Source organism: Pygoscelis adeliae, unplaced genomic scaffold (assembly GCF_000699105.1).
Source record: "Pygoscelis adeliae isolate BGI_AS28 unplaced genomic scaffold, ASM69910v1 Scaffold77, whole genome shotgun sequence".
NCBI classification, from domain to species: Eukaryota; Metazoa; Chordata; class Aves; order Sphenisciformes; family Spheniscidae; genus Pygoscelis; species Pygoscelis adeliae.
Window position 1 is genome coordinate 4,189,758 of NW_008825216.1, and position 17,077 is coordinate 4,206,834.

A 17,077-nucleotide genomic window follows, 5' to 3' on the forward strand; every position below is an offset into this window, starting at 1 on the left:
GACTTAAATGGGTGTATGCAGAAAACTGTTGCTGATTTATGGGCACAAAATGGGGATGTAACAAGTTAGTGAAAATAAGATTTGCAGACATAGCAAAAGAAATTAATTTAGAATTTGTATTGCACATTTCCTTTTTCAAAGAAAGTGTTTGAAAATAAAGTATTTTAGAAGACTATTAACCTGTGTAAATCCCTGATTATGACAATATGACACCGGGATGAGTCATGGCCTTTAAGCACATGAATGAGGACTTCTGGGGAGTATAAAAACATCTCAAATTTCAGATGACCTTAACTCTCACATTTAAGTCACTGCACCATGAATTCTAGCAAGGTAACCGGGGTGGAAGCGTAGTTCTGAACTAATTGGGAATTGTGCACATAATGATAAGGAGTTGAAGCGTAATGGTGCAGATTTAGCATGTATAAATGTTACTTATTCATTGTTTAGAATGAAATTAAAGTACATCATGAGGTCAGGTCATATTACTGTCTTTTAGCTGTCTCTTAGAATTTAAGCTATCATTTAGAACTTGATTTTGTTTCAGTAGCTCTTTTTAATACATGACATTTCATAAGTTACATTTTTCTTATTGCTAAATGATGTCTGTCTGTCATCCCAAATGTGACTGCATTTCAGTCAAACTACTGGTGGTTGGACATAGTTTGCACAGTATTTTGAAATCCTTTTTCAGTTGAAATACATTATGTAGATATCAATTATAGGTATAATTTTATCAGTGAGAAAATACTCCTATTTCTTTTACATCTTGCTGTGAACTGTCCATATCAAGAATTGCAGGTATTTTGAAATTTTATGAACATAGAGTAGGCAACTTAAACCGGTGCAGAATGCTCCCATTATGGACACATTTGACACTGATACTTTTTCTTTGTCTTCACACTTCACTGTAGCAAAATGTCTGAGGATTAAAATAAATTCTGGTTTCTATTTATGTATTTCTTAGTTTTACGATTATGCAACTGAGTGACAGCTGAAAATGATAGTCAGACTTACATTTAAAAAAAATTAAAAATACTTCTCTCATTTATGTCTCACAAAGCATTTTTATATTTATTCTATTAAAGAAAGGAGACAGTGACACCCTAAGGAGTCATCCTTGATATTTTTTGTGTAAGATACATCCATAATGTCTTTTATATATTTAAAAGAAAAAAGTGATTTTAAACCAGACAACCCAATCAGTTTTCTTTGATGTGACTAAAATGTCTGAAAATTGACATGTCAAAGCTAAACCCGACTGTGTAAATGGACTGCAGAGATCACAGTTCTGCTTATCATCTGATCTTTTTTTCAGGAATTAACATTGTATTTTTTTTCTATTTCCAGTGTTGGTGTTTCACGATCAAAAGATGTACCTCCGTTCGGTCCACCCATTCCCAAAGGAGTAACTTTCCCCAAATCAGCAGTCTTTAGGGACTTCCTTTTAGCCAAAGTTATTAATGCTGAAAATGCGGCACATAAGTCGGAAAAATTTCGAGCCATGGCCACAAGGACACGTCAAGAATACTTGAAAGATCTGGCAGAAAATTTTGTTACCACAGCTACAGTGGATACTTCAGCAAAGTTTAGCTTTATTACTTTAGGGGCAAAAAAAAAGGAAAAAGTGAAACCAAGGAAAGATGCACATCTATTCAGTGTTGGAGCAATTATGTGGAATGTGATTGCACGAGATTTTGGCCAGTCTGCTGACATTGAATGTCTCCTTGGAATCTCCAACGAGTTTATCATGTTGATTGAAAAGGAATCAAAAAACGTTGTGTTTAACTGCTCCTGCAGAGATGTTATTGGATGGACATCTGGATTAATGAGCATCAAAATATTTTATGAAAGAGGAGAATGTATTCTTCTGTCTGCAGCAGATAATTGTACTGAAGACATCAGAGAAATTGTTCAAAGACTTGAAGTAAGTACAGTTTCTAAACTAGAATTCCAAATTTTTTATCAAGTTACTTGTCTACACCTCCTTTGAGATGCAATTAAAAATGTCCTATGTTTGTACTTCAGAGTATTTTCAGTCTTCAGAGACCATTACAAACAATAATCCTCACAACAACATATGAGATAAGGGTTATCAACGCATTTTCAGGGATGAGGAATCTGATACCAATAATCTGATAGACTTGCCCAAGGCCATGGGTGGTTTCAGTGTTGAAATCGGGATTGAAAGGCTAAGCTTTTGTCTTCTCTTGCTGTAGCCTGTTCTCAAATCACACCTTTGTAGGTAGAAATATACCGTAATTTAAAAATATACAAAATCTTAATGTGTAAAATAACTCACTTGGACTTTTTATAATAACTCGTGAATATTAGCAGAAAAATTTGTGTAAGTGTTTCTGCTGATTTGTTCCTCTACACAGAGGAACTGCAGGAAGTAAAAAAAACTAGACCAATTAATGCCAACTTAATATCCAGCTGACCGGATAAAGTTTTTCACACACTTGATGACCCTGTTAGCACAACTGTCCTGTAACTATTTCAAGTCAGTACAAATGAACTGACAGGAAGTCCAAGGTAAAAGTGCTGATGCACCTACTTCATGTGGTTGAATTTTGCCCTTTGATCGTAATTTAAGTGATCTACATGGTATCAGTTTTGTTCGTATTAGAAAGCCCAGTACTGAAAAGAAATCATTATGCTTACCATTTTCACACTGGAACAGTTGGATTGCAGCTGATGTTTTAGGGCTTCTGTAGTTCTGCAGTCACATTTAGCATTGCTCAATATCGTGCTCTAAATAATAACCTTTTTCTTCCAAAGTACAATTAATCTTTCAATAGATGAATGTCTTTAAACTCTTCTTGCCACTGTTATATTATCCTTTTCATTGAGGTCTTCAGTTTCACTTTCCTTAGACAGATACTTCCCTTTGAAAAATAGTGTACACGTAGTTCACTCCTATTAAATATTGCTAAATGAACAATATAAATTGCTTAACAGAGATGGAAAACAAGATTCAAAGTTCTAGTGAAAACCTTTTCTGTCATTAGTGACGACAATTTCTTTTGCTGTTTTTCACTTCTGCGGTTTTACAAAACATGGAAATATCCCAGTTGCTGAGGACAGATCTTTAAAATTCAGTAATTAAAAACACAAAATGAAATGGTGATCTATATTTACTTGAATACTTCCTCTTTTTTATGGTCAGAGTTTGGGTTAAATAATGACAAATTGGCTTTAAGCCTCAAAAATTTAGCATCAGTTACTGCCAAGTTAACCCAAATATTAGCTTCAAGTATCTATTCCAATGAACTCTGGCCGCCTTCTCTCTTTCACTGCCACCTATCCAACTTTCACATTGCTTAAAAGAATTAGCTGTCACTACTTGTTTTAAAACTGTTTTCATCCCTGTTTCAATACCTCATATTTTTCTCCTTTTTCCCTGCTTCTTCCTCTCTTCTGAAAGCTGCATATTAACGTTATTCCCTAGTTGTTTTATGATGTTGAATGCTTTCTAAACAGTCCTTATATACATTTTGATATAGAAGCTCAGAGGTGACCATAACAACCACTAAAAAGTATTTAAAACTCTTGATTCCACACTTCATACGCATCCTTTAAAAACCTTAAGTGACTCAGAACACAGCTAAGGTCAACAACCACATGTGCCAGCAGATGCTAAAGATGAAAGCTCAAACTGTGATGTAATATCGAACTTCAGTGAGCAGATGATTAACCCTTTTCAGTCACTAGTAAAAGCATTTCTTAAAACCAGTGAGTAAAATGTTGCAGTTACTAAATGAGATTGTCAAAGAAATAACTACATTTTATTGCCTGGGTTTAAATCATGCAGATGAATAGGAAACCTATCTGAATATTCAGATAAAGCAAAGATGTGAAAAACTGAAACTGTAATTTTGGTTTGAACCAAAAGAATCAGTTCAGGACTAAAAAAAGAGCTGGAATTTGTCAATCTGGAGTCAGATCTGTATTTGTGGGGGAGAATATCTAGAGATGCAAAGTAGAAAGAGCAGGAAAAGCAAACTATAGATTAACTTGGCAGGCTGTGTTTGAAGGCAGAAATTAACAGAAGTTGTTGCTTCAGCAGTGGTTCTGAGCTTTAGGATAACAGAGAATGGCAGAGTGATACAAGATTAAATGAAAACCCTGTATGGAACTTCAGACAAGAATCTGAGTAGACAGAATTTCCTAAGAAGCCTGTATAGTAAAAAAACTCTTCACCTTCTTCATGGGACTTAGAGGATCTCTGTCTTTTAATTTCATCTGTATTAAGTGCATTTAGAGAAGCCGGCTCTTAATTCATGCACAGCCACATGTTCAGTGAAACGGCAACCAAGTAAGCAGAATGACCTATTTTGAAGTGGAGCAGCACTATGTTTTACGTGCCGCTACTATTTAACATGCAGTGTCACTTTTTAGGGGATATACTTGTGGACGACTTGATCTCCTGGAATCCTTTCCATTTGAAATAGATGAATCTTTGGCAGGAATGTTTGTCTTCCTTCTCTTTTAACCTTTGAATATTTAACTAACTTGAAGAAGAGATTTTGAGTGCTCTGAGTTGGGGAAATCCGTATACTTTGACTGGTGCATTCATTCTGCAGTATTCTATAATTTTGACGTAATGTTAAAGAGGTGTCTGCCCCCGCCAAAAGAATATTGTGTAGTTTCATAAGGATAAAATTCCATCCTTCAGCTGGGCTCCTGACTCTAATAGCATGTTCTTCTTTTCACTGTATGACTAAATATTGTATATATTTTAGAAACTTGTGACAGAAATGTAGGGAGACTGATGAAGAGCTGAAAATTTCATTTTCACTTCTCTAGTTCATAAATTATGAAAGTCTTGTTGGAAATTAGTCGTGACTGAAGATGAACCTCAGAGCTGGGAAAAAAGAGTTAAAGCTTAGTGCTTTCAGCATGCCATATAGCTCTAATACCATATGCACAGTTATAAACACAACAGAAAGTTCTGTTTAAAATGGAAAGCTTCTGAAAGATACCAAAAACTCAGAGCTGAATAACAACAAAGGAAATAGCTGCTTTTTTGATAGGAAGACCCAGAATATGATTTTGTAAACAAAACCTCCAGAGTACATTTTGGACATCTCAAGAATGGCTTTCACATTTTAACTTTGAAGCCTACGTCTTCAGAAATAACTGGAAGGTTTATGAGGTCAAAGTGCTACAGTTTAAGTAGCCTAAATTTGCCAGGCAATGATTCTCAGAATACCAGATCCTTGCAAGATCTTTCTCCGATGTTTCACAGCTCAATGAAGATTAGCCCTTAATGAATGAGGGCTAACTGTATTTCATTTCCTTGAGTTTATCACAGATTAAAAGCACGAGCATGTACCAGCTCTCTCAGATCAGCAAACTTACAGTAACTCATGGTTTTGTGGCACTTTGTTCTCATGTGTGCAAGTTTTAATTTTTTCTGCTGAGTGACAAATATCCATATAGAAATATTCTATGAAGGCAATAGAGCTTTAAAACTTACTATAAAGGCAATAGTGCTTTAAAACTTACTAAGGTACCGAAAACCGTGACTTTCAGTCACTGACCAAGTTGCAGGCATAAGTTACACAAATACTCCGAAGTTTTTCCGGTCAGCCATTGGATTGGGAAGGGCGTGGAAGTTAGGCCTCTCATCCCTGACTCTATAACAGACTTGGACAAAAGATTTGTCTAAACAGGAAGTGTAAACAGGAAGCTACGAAAGTAACTTACAGCTTAATATTTGCTAGGTCTTAAGTTCCTTTGTTGATGATGGAGACGTACTTTCATAATAGTTGCCAGTGAAGGAGACAGTCCCATCCATTCGCTGCCTGCCACCCCTTTGGAACGCTATTTTAAAAAGCACCCTGTTTTTCAGCTGTATCATCTCTCTGATCTGTCTGCATGGCTGCACAACTGCTAATGCGATACAAGGGACAGCATAGTGGTAACAGAGTCTTAGATCAGTTTAAACCTCCCATGAAACTGCACCTAGTCAACTGCCTCTGACTCGGGTAGTGAAAGGAGTGGTTTTGTGACAGCTTTACCCAGTCACTGTGCCAATATCTCACTAGCTGCACAGTCCCACTCCTTCGTCACGCAGTCCTGAATTAGGTTGGGTCATGCTTCTGTGGGAAGCACACAGCAAACTAGTGAGCTAGGCTGCCCAGATTCTGGCTCAAGTAGACAATGGAGGGCGAGAATGACTCTTCCAAAAGAGCTTCCTGAATTAAGCTCAAGCTGTAAAACAACCTTTACAAAGACCTATCCTATACAGCTGACTATACAGGACACTAGCGTCCTAACTTAAGCACCTTGAATTAGATACCTAAAGTTGAGTAATGTGTGTAACTTTGTAATGCATGCTAAAAGCAACCATAAACAGCGTGAACACCTTGTGGAACAAGGTGTGCTGTAGAACTGCTCTTAATGCAGTGTGACTTTGGGAAGATCCCTTGGTCTGTATCGTAACACATGCATCTTTAAAGAGCGGATATTTGCCTTGCTGGAGTGTTATAAAGCATTGTGAGATCTTTGAATGATATGCATTATGAACAAAGATTTTTGATAATGTTTCACAGTGGTTAAGTTTTTGTTCTAATTGTACTAATGGAGCTAAAATACATACTGGGTTTGTGACACTGACAGAAGGGAATGTTAGGGTAACTCGCAAACTTACCTTGTAATGTGGACTAGAATTTGGTCTTCTGAGTCTGGTGCAGTATCTCAGCATACACGCTATTGTATGATTATTTTTTACTGGGCAAAACTGTTGAGGACTTGTTACATAGTATATAGAAATGAGCCTGCTTAGCAAAGTCTGAATTTGAAGGATTTTGGCAACTCTATATAATGACAGAATTACTTTTCATTGAATATGAAGAAAGTAACTTTTTTGTTTCTAAATTTCCCAGTGACATGAAAACTCTTATCTCATTTTAGTGATGTCCACATCTGGAGGTGGTGGTAGTTAGGAATCTGACTATAAGGCAAAATAAATCAAAATTATCTTCATTGCTATGTTCTTGAGGAAGAAAAGCTGCTAGAACTGAAGCATTTCACTCAATTTGGCTCATGTTATATCTCAAGTTTAGTACTGTCTAATACTGAAGAAAAAATGCCTGCACACCTGCAGTCAGTCAGCCAACAAGAATGAAGTAACTGACAGGGCAGCATTTTGCTTGCTTTGTGTTTTGAAACTAAAGCAGCTGTTAAGTTTTCAATAAGATATAAATGTATTGTGTTAATGTTGGGCAAGGGGGAAGGAACTTGACACGGGTCAGCTGCCTGCTCTGGGGATGTAAGATTTTTAGCACTGTGAAATGTTTTGTTCATTTTGTTTTATGCAGAAACCTTCATTTAACCATAAATGTTAAAATAATTATTAGTATATTAAAGATATTTAATATCAAGCCATACATGGCTTTATAGTGTTTGAAAACAGATCTGTTTGTGTGTCCAAAGGAGTGAATGTCCTGCCAATCGTAACGATCTGATACTTCTTTAGATAGTGACCAGAGGATGTGAAACCACAGAAATGACCCTTCGGAGGAATGGGTTGGGCCAGCTTGGATTCCACGTGAACTTTGAAGGGATAGTGGCGGATGTGGAGCCCTTTGGTTTTGCATGGAAGGCAGGCCTACGGCAAGGGAGCCGCCTGGTTGAGATCTGCAAAGTGGCTGTGGCAACTTTGACTCATGAACAAATGATTGACCTTTTACGTACATCAGTGACAGTAAAAGTGGTGATTATTCAACCACATGAGGATGGAGCGCCTAGAAGGTAACGAGCAACAATTCTCAATGTGACATTTATATCTGTTTGTTTGTTTGTTTGTTTTTTCCTCTGCTACTGCTTAAATGATGGCTCTTTTATTTGAGGCCCTCAAGAAATGGATATTGTCTCTAATGTTTGGTGATAATATTATTAAGGCTCTTAAAGCAATCTTTTCCCCAAAACCCCTATTGGCTTGTAATAGAAGATAAAATGGGATCCTGTAAGAAATTTAATGGGAAATTTACTTTTATATGGCTTTGAAAGAATAAGAAGTAAACTTCAGTGCATCATGACTGAACTGTTATGAAAGCTGATGTGACTTCTTTTCTTCCACGGGAGAATTTTGTATTTTAATACTAAATTTGAAAATTGGGAGTCCTTCTCTGAAAACTGTACCTTGTCTGTCTTTGACATTTCTCTGACTCCTGACTATTGAAAAAGATTTGTTTTATTTTTTCTTATGTTGAAATTTTAACAGAAGTAGTGAAATACTGGGTTCTGGACATATATGGTACCAAGTCTTAGAGTTCTCCTCACTTTCTACAGATACGTAATTTAGTAATATTAAATAGTTAATTACATCAATGAAATCATCAGTTAAAGCAAAGAAATCTTGCTGCAACATGAAATAAATGCTCACACACTCAGGAAAAGACTGTAATAAAGATTATTATAGTGACTGTGCCATTGTTTTCAGGGATGAAATGCAATTTTCTTCTGTCAGTGTTCCTTTTTTGGTGACATTTTTTAATATTATGAGGTAGAGAAGAAGTAGGGTAAAATTAAAACATTATAATAATGTAACTTTATTTCTCACATACCTTGTCTAGGCACCGTTAATTTGGCTCATTCTAAATGAGAACTGTACCACAGTAAATTGAATTACTTGTCTTCTTGCAGAAGGCCAACTTTAAATCTCTTGTTGATTTTTAATTTAACAGAAAAAACATTAGATGTGTTGCTTTTGGCAAGACAACAAGCCATAAAATTTTACGTAGCATGCAGCACTATGAAGCTGGTGCCAACTGTACACGAATACTGTGTAATTGGTGGCAATTCTCCAAGTAGTCATTGGCCTGATGAATGACACAGAAGTGCCCTCCCCTGCCTCAACCTGCATGTCAATGTGTTGGGTTCCTTTCTGAAGAAAATGTCTGTGAATGTAGAATACCACCGTTTTGCTTAGTTGGATAGAATTTGCAATTAAGCCTCTCTGTGCTTAGCTTTGCTATTCTCACCATCTGCTTCTGGGTATGAATTTTCACTGAGTTGTTTGGTATACATTTCCAAGCTGTTTACAGAATATGAGCCTAATGAGCCGATCCTATTATATTGAAGGTAAAAACGTGTATTTTATAGGCCCTGATGGAAAAATACATACTGTATGAATTGTTTATATCCTCTTTGATACATTTTTAGAAATAAAATGTTAAAATCCCAAATCAGTGTGATGTATGGCACTCAGTCTATGTGTAGGAGGAGTTTTAACTGAGTGCCACCAAACTGGGAAAAATCTGCAAAAGCTGTTCTTGTTTATAAATTTTTTTGCATTTTTAAAATTGTGTGACTAATTACTAAGGAATGAATTTTTTTTAAAACTGTGTTTCTATTCTAAAATACGAAAAACACCAAAGCATTTATGTTTAAGTTCTTTTCAGCCTCATCTCTCTAGTATAAAAAAGATATCTTCATTAATGCCTCTTTCTCTCAAATATCAACTTCTCACTGAAACAGAAAGCTCCTCATTTTCCCCTTTATATCCCCAAAATATGATTAGTGATTTTGATTGCTCAACTTGAAAGGAGTCCGATATCCGGAGAGTTTTGAGCTTGCCTTTTCTCAATGTTTATAATCTTAAACAGAGCAGACAGAAAGCAATGTAGAAATTAGGTGACAAGACTGAGAGTTTCAGTTGACAAACATGACCTATGACATTGTTTGTAAAATATATTAATGAGCGGGGGAATGAGGAGAAGGCAGGAAGGCATAAATTACCAGAGGTCTGGAGAAAGAAGATAGTCTGTCACAGCTACTTACTAGTTAAAACTTGTGCAAATCCATCTCCCTGTCTCCTACTCAATTGCTTGTCTTAGCCGTCTGCAATGTCTTATCTTGCAGAATCATAGAAACGGAGAATAGTTGAGGTTGGAAGGGACCTCTGAAGATTGCTGAGTCCAACCCCATTGCTCAAAACAAGGTCAACTAGAGCAGACTGCTCAGGGACATGTTCACTGGGTTTTTAATATCTCCAAGGGTGGAGACTCCACAACTTTGGTTCCAGTGTTCCATCATCCTTACAGTAACAAATGTTTTTACTTACACTTAAATGGAATTTCCTGTGTTTCAATTTGTGCACCTTGTCTCCTGTGCTTTCACTGGATACAACTCTGAAGAGTCTTATCTGTCATCTTTTCTCCCCATCACCCCATCAGGTATTTATTTATACACATTGGTAAGATCCCTCCTGAGCCTTCTCTTTCCCAAGCTGAACAATCCCAGAGCTCTCAGCCTCTCCTTGTGTTTCAGATGCTCTGATCCCTTAGTCATCTTTGTAGCCTTTTGCTGGACTTGCTCCAGTATGTTCATGTCTTTCTTGTACTCTGGTATCAGGTTTATCCAGAAATTTACAAGCAGTAGTTTTGGATGTAAAACATGAGTATCTGGAGAACTAGAATCCATTTCACCTTCATTTGACAAGAAATGTCAGTGTCCTTGGAGAATCCATGCGCAGCTATATAGGATAGAATCAGGTCTCTGTGAGTGATTTCCAACACGTATCTGTGAGCAACAGTTAAGGCAGGTGTGCCAGCTCATCAGAAGAGAACTTTTTTACTGTCAAGTAGCTCTAATAATTATCAAATAACACTCAAAACAGACATACAGATATTTCCTTCAAAGTTGGGGGTCCATCAATCCTTGATCCACATGCTGCACATGTCTAGAAGAATGATGGTTCAAAAGCAGGAGAAAGCTTCACATGTATGCTCCAATAATTATTGCTTTCATTCACAGCTGGTTTTAGAGATTTTCTTCTAAGAAATGATACTTCAGTCTATCTGACATATGTAGAACAGTAGATTTGGAGGCTGAAATAAGTACCTTGAAAGTTTGACTCGTCCTACAGCTTCTGGCAGTTGGGGTTTTTTTCTCTGTATTTCAGCCTTATTTCTCAGGGTAGATATTGGTAGTTTATAAAAAAATTTTACTTTAAATGCCATAATCTGGAGTTTCAAGTTCAGCCACTAAGTTTTTGTCCACAGTGCATAGATATAAAAATACATTCATCTTTGTTTCTACAAGAATCAGTTGCATTAAAAATTGACATACATTTACAAGAATATAAATATAATTTTAGCAAAAAAAAAAATCATAGTTTCATGAAAAATCCCCTTGTATCATTTTATTAATGCCTGTCTTTCATTTATTGAGAGAATCAGCTGATATCCACTGCTTGAAAGAGTAGTTTCTGCTTAGCTCTATCTGCTGGGTTTTAGGAATACGAAGCAGTGAGGACTTTCTCTTTAGGTTGCTATTAGAACTGGTTCCTTGCTGGGATCAAATTCTGAAGTGAGTTTACACAGATCGGACATCAGTGCCACGGAGTGTCTTGGGAATTACAGCCTTCAAATGAAAATTAACACCAGTGTGCAAGGGTGTTTCCAAAGCAGTCCCAGTCCCTTGGAAAAATACCAGCTAAAGTGGAGATCTTCAATCAAGTTCTTAACTTGATCTTTTTCTCTGTTAGCTTACCCATAAATCATCTTCAGTCCATAAACCCTTTATATTTTAAAAGAAAACCAACAAAGTATGTGTGCATACACTGAGAATAGTAGCAATGAACTATTAACAACTAATTTATTTTTTGCTGCAAACTGTCTTGTATTAATTTATTTCAGCATGAAAATAAATTATTTGGAATGTTGAAGGTGCTTACAAAGGAATGTTACAGTGATTAGGAAATTACAGAGGAAAATTCTGCTCAAGAAATGCATACCATTACTTAATGTAGATCCTTCTACCTATAGTTTTGATAGCAGTATATGCAAAAGCAATCATGGAATAAGGCCTTTCATTTACTATCCTGTAAAATTAATGAACTTGAGACAAAGCTCCTGCTGTTTTCAGTTTGCTCCATCAATTAAATAATCATGCACAAATTGATAAATCATAATTATTTGCATGACACCAGGCTGATATTTAGATAGAAAGAAGAAATTGCTATTTAAAACATAAATTCTTTAAATTACAAAGCGGTATTAGAACAAACACGCTGGTCAGATCTGAATAAGTATCCTTGTGTCATATTTGTTTCTATGCTATGTCTTTCCCTTCAGAATTGTTGATTTGTTCTTCTGTTGTTGTCAATATTACCTAGTACTGCAGTGCAGTAGCTAGAATTATACACGTTTTAACAGGAGAATAATGATGTTCATTCTAACTTGCTTTCATTGGTGTGTCACAGTAATGCTCAAGGACACCATATCCTTAATCAGTCAAATCCAATCAAGGAATTCAAGTACTTCTAAATCCATTTTAAACTGTAGATTCTGCTAGAATCTTACTACGTTGAAACTTATGTGTCTGTCTTAGTTCAACTCCCATTATATATAAGAAGAAACTGCTTAAGAAACAATTTCTAGAAAGTTTAGATAAAGAACAAAACCTTAAGCAAAATTTCCAGGGATGGATGAGAAACAAACTCATGTACAACCACTGTAGGAGATGTAGCAGCGGTAGTTTCCACCTGTTGGTCTGAACAAGTAACAGACTGTTTTCCTGCTGTTGCAGGTGATTTTGAAAATGGAAATATTTTAGTAACTAGGCCTGAAACTGCCTGTGGGCCGTTACTAAGTACTACTGCATTTCTTTTGAAGTTGTTTTATTCTCTTGAACTTTGCAAACTCTTTCTTACAAATAAAATAGGTGTAATGACTTTCTGTATTTCCCAGTCCTGATGCTTGTTCCTCTTAAATGATTGTGATCTTATTAGACAATTGTGTTTCTAGGGCTTTTTTTAAGTAACAGATAACCAGCAGAGTATAGAATGTTGGGAAAAATGTTTTTAGGAAGTGGAAGGGTTTACTTTGTGCAGGAGTTCAAATCTTCTCCCAAGGATGTTTGCCATAAGTTGGTGGGATAGTTCATAAGGCCTTCAGATTTTTTTTTTTTTTTTTTTTTTTAATTAAGCCTGCTGAGCTAAAAAGAAGTCAGGTCTAGAATTGCTGGCAGGATATTGCCAGACTAACAACACTTGAGCGGGGTTAAAGCAGAAAAACCTGAAACTGAACTTTTGGTTGTAAAAGTAGCATTTGGATGTACCAAAGCTTTTCATTACTACCCCTGCTACTAACCTAAGAAGGCTGCAAATACCTGAGAACTCTAGATTATGATGTTTTTTACAGGTAACTGAAAGAACTAGCACTAAGAACATATGATATTAATCAGAAGCCGTATCACTTGCAAAAGTTAATCCTCTGTACCCAACAAAAAATAAAATGGTAGAAAATGCTTAACTTTACTGTCAGAATTACTGTACTTCTTATAACATTATTAGATGCAGGGAATGAGTCATATGCACTTGTGACTTAGCCTGATGGAGACTCTTGGCAAAAACGAACTCTGTCAGAACTCTGATTAGCACCAGAGATTTTAACCTAAGCTGTTACATTTTAAGTGGAAGTCCTGATAGAAGGTCAATGTCACAGTAAGACCTTTTGGCTCTCCCCCTCACTGTGAAGTCTCTGCCGCTCCTCCTGCAATTGGAAGGGTGGCAGCACCAGCAAACAACAGAGCTTAGGCGTAAGGTACGGGCTGCCCTCTTCCCCATCTTTAATATGTCATGCACCATGTGCTTTGTCTCTTCTCTAAATAACCAAAACATCATGGTTTTCTTCTGCACAAAAGAAAAAGACTTCTTTATTGTTTAAAAAAATAAAAAATTGTTTTCTGTCACTTTTTATAAATTCTTTTGAGCTTTATTCTTCCCAATATAGTTTTCAACGAAAAGGATGTGTAAACTTGGTCTTTGTCAGTATATACAATTTGCATTTTAACATTTTTCCTTAAATTCACTGTACTTAAGAGAGTAAAGCTAAGTATGCAGTGTTACTATAATCCTTGGTAAGCTGAAACTTTATTTTACAAGCACCTCTTTCTATTTTGATTTGCATCAAAACAAAGGAAAACCTAGGCAATGTATGTAACATATGGTCTCCACCCAGAAATAGTCTAACAAAAGAACTATAAACTAAAAAGGTACAAAGCTGAAAACAATTCTCTGATGCTTATCGTATTTCTCATCCAAGAGTTTTTCTTGCATTTAGCTATGAATGAGCTCATAGCAGGAGTTAGTTATAATTGCTGAAGTTTATGATATGTACAGTTGTTACAGTCAAGCAGAAAAAAAAAACCCAAAATGGAAGGCAAAGCTCTGATTGTCTCTATGGAGAGATGTAAATAAGACTCCCAGAGTCTCTTTTTTTTCCTTCTCTCTATTCAACATGATTGAAAAAACTCAAGGGAACCACATGGTTTTGACGTTTTGAAGCTTAATATATTGCCTACTCAATTCTGGGTCAGCAAAGAAGTTTTTCATTGTTAATAACTTGGGGTACACATACCTACTATTATATAAAACATTTTTTTAGGATCCATTTTTGTTATGTCTGGGTTGGAATGCACATCTCTGCAGAAATTGCAAGTGATTTGATCTTTACCTCATTGAAAACCTTTTGGATTCATGGAATAGGATAATAATACCTGAATAGGATAATTCAGGATGGAAAGGACTGCAGAGGATTATCTGGTTCAACCTCCAGCTCAAAACGGAGTCAGCTGTGAGGTCAAGCCAGGTTATTCAGGGCTTTATCCAGTCAGGGATTCAAAAACACCAGGGATGGAGACTGCATAACCTCTCTCTGGGAAACATATTCTACTTGGTTTTCTTTGATGAGGATCGTTTGTGTTTTCCTGTGTCTCCTCATGTGTGGTCTTATTACTAATCTTGTCTCCCCAGTATCTTAAAGACTACTTCAAAATCAGGATTCATTCTGAACTCAGTCCTTTCAGACCTCAAAGACTTAGATCTCCATTTGGTACTGTTCCCCCTATTTCATTTGTCCTCTCTGTTACTTGTCATTTCCATTTCTTAAGTTGGAGCATAATATAACTTTTACATCCCTTATGTTGGTTTTCCAGCGCTTCTTCATCTTACAAGCTTATGGTGAATTTTGAAGGCTTTTTTTTTAACATCACAAAAATCTTTCCTATTTTTCCCAATGATTCTTTCTTCTTGCCAATAGCTTCTCAAACCTTTATTCCCCATAATTGTTGTCTTTTGATGTAACTGTTTTTCTGTTCTCTGGGATTTGGAAATGCGCCTTGCTCTGCTTGTGCCCTAGTTTCCATCAGCAGAGACTGCAGGGGTTGTTACTGCCTTACTGATCATACAAGTAAGCCGAACACCTTGGTTGTTTTGGTTTTTTTTCTCCTCTTTTATTTCCTGACTAGCTCCTTTCATCCAGTCTTGACTTCTTGACCAAAGTTCTCTAGACAGTTTGAATCTTATCCAATATCTTGGACTTGCACTGTAGTTGATGTAGGGAATCAATGGAGTCGAGGGGTTACCTCCAGGAGGCACTTCAGAGTGTCAGAGAAGGGAAAATGTATGTATGTCTTATTTAACTACATGGTGAGTCTAAGCAAAACTAAGCTACTAAATTCTGCTTTTCAGTTAAGTCCCTACAATTATGTGAAATTAATCTATGTTTTATTATGTGGATTTAATAGATTGCGTGATGAGTCCTCAGTCTCATTGTGACACGCTGTGGGAACTGCTGTAGTGTAAGAACAAACATGCACTGTAATAGAAGTGATTACTTTCAAATGCAAAGTTTGTTAGAAGAATGCAATTACTTATTGTACTGCTAGATATAGATAAAGACTCCTTATTGAGCAAGATCAAATGTTTTAAATTGAAATGGTGATAGTAAGGGATAATTTATCAGTGTAATACAACTGGTGAACACCAATGATTACTTCTTTATCCCTACATCCCTCTTAGTGGTTCAGATCTGTAATATGTTGAACTAAAGTTAAATTGTAACCACTTATTCTAGTTTTGTTATTACCCTAACAAATCGTTCATGATGCATGAAATCTGTAGATAGTTGGGGTCCAAATACCGAAGTCATACCCAGTAGTTGATAGTGGTAGGATATAACAGAAAAGAAGGGGTTTGTGTAGTTATCAAGGTGGCAAACTGCTGATCATAGTATATGAAAGCTTCAAACTTTTCTGTGGAGATGAACATTTACCTTTTTTAACTAGCATCCTTGCCTAATGTAGGCCCTTCACAGAGCCTTTTACAGAACCTTTATAGGGAATCTTAAATTAATATTGAAAGGTTTGGTTAACATAGTGTGAAAAATTTAATGGACTGCTTGATAATTGTTTCAGAACATAATGCTCCTTGCATTAACATTTAAATATTGCAGATTTTTATAGTGGACTCTTAATATGCAGTCATGACCTGCAAGCTGTATCACAGTCAAGCTCTGTGTAATTGCAGAGTAGGTTTTATTAACCAAATTTTTTATAGGGGATAATATGGCTCTTGAACCATATCCCTTTTTATAGGGGATAATATGGCTCTTGAACCAAAGACATTAGTAGGAATCTGTGCTTTATTTTGAAGGATTGATATAATTAATACCAAACTATAGTGAAGGACAGGAAGTGCTATCATTTCTGATGTGTGGTTAAGACTTGGTCACACTTGCTTGATAACATGTCTTTTTCGAAATGTTATATTGAATATAATTGGGAAAGACGTTTGATATCCTATACTTGTTTAACATAAATTTAAATATCTTTTTAAGACCATAAGGTATAGATTTGTCTTTACATATTCTTTAAAGTTAATTTAAAAAAAAAAAATTAAAAAGTGAATTAAAAGCTATCATTCAATACCAATGCCAATGTATATTCTTCATCCAGTGGAATAAGTAACAATATTATAAATAGAAGTTAAATAATGGTCAAATTAAATATTTAATAGGAAATTGCATTTAATTTTGTGGTTTTTTTTCGTGCAAGATAACTTGCAGTTTGATCCACGGCGGGAGGTGGGGGGTGGGGATCCTTATTGGGTTGCAGGCATGAAGTAATTGAATCTCTTTTTTTCTGGTATAGGAGGTAGCTACAATTATGACTTTACATATCCCAGTATACTGCAGTATCTGTTCTTTAGGCAGTGCTTGTGAAGCAATGAAGCAAAATTTTTCATACAAATGTTGAACTGATTGGTTTGGCCCTTTTAAAT

At 36.0% G+C, this 17,077-nt stretch overlaps 1 protein-coding gene across 1 annotated transcript in view; it reads left to right on the forward strand.

Moving 5' to 3' along the window:
* SIPA1L2 (signal-induced proliferation-associated 1 like 2) overlaps positions 1-17,077 on the forward strand; it is a 125,794-nt gene that overhangs the window by 67,936 nt on the left and 40,781 nt on the right. The window contains exons 8-9 of the mRNA XM_009329170.1: positions 1,351-1,927; positions 7,487-7,761. Coding sequence (XP_009327445.1) covers positions 1,351-1,927; positions 7,487-7,761 — 852 coding nt within the window. The remainder of the gene's footprint in view (positions 1-1,350; positions 1,928-7,486; positions 7,762-17,077) is intronic.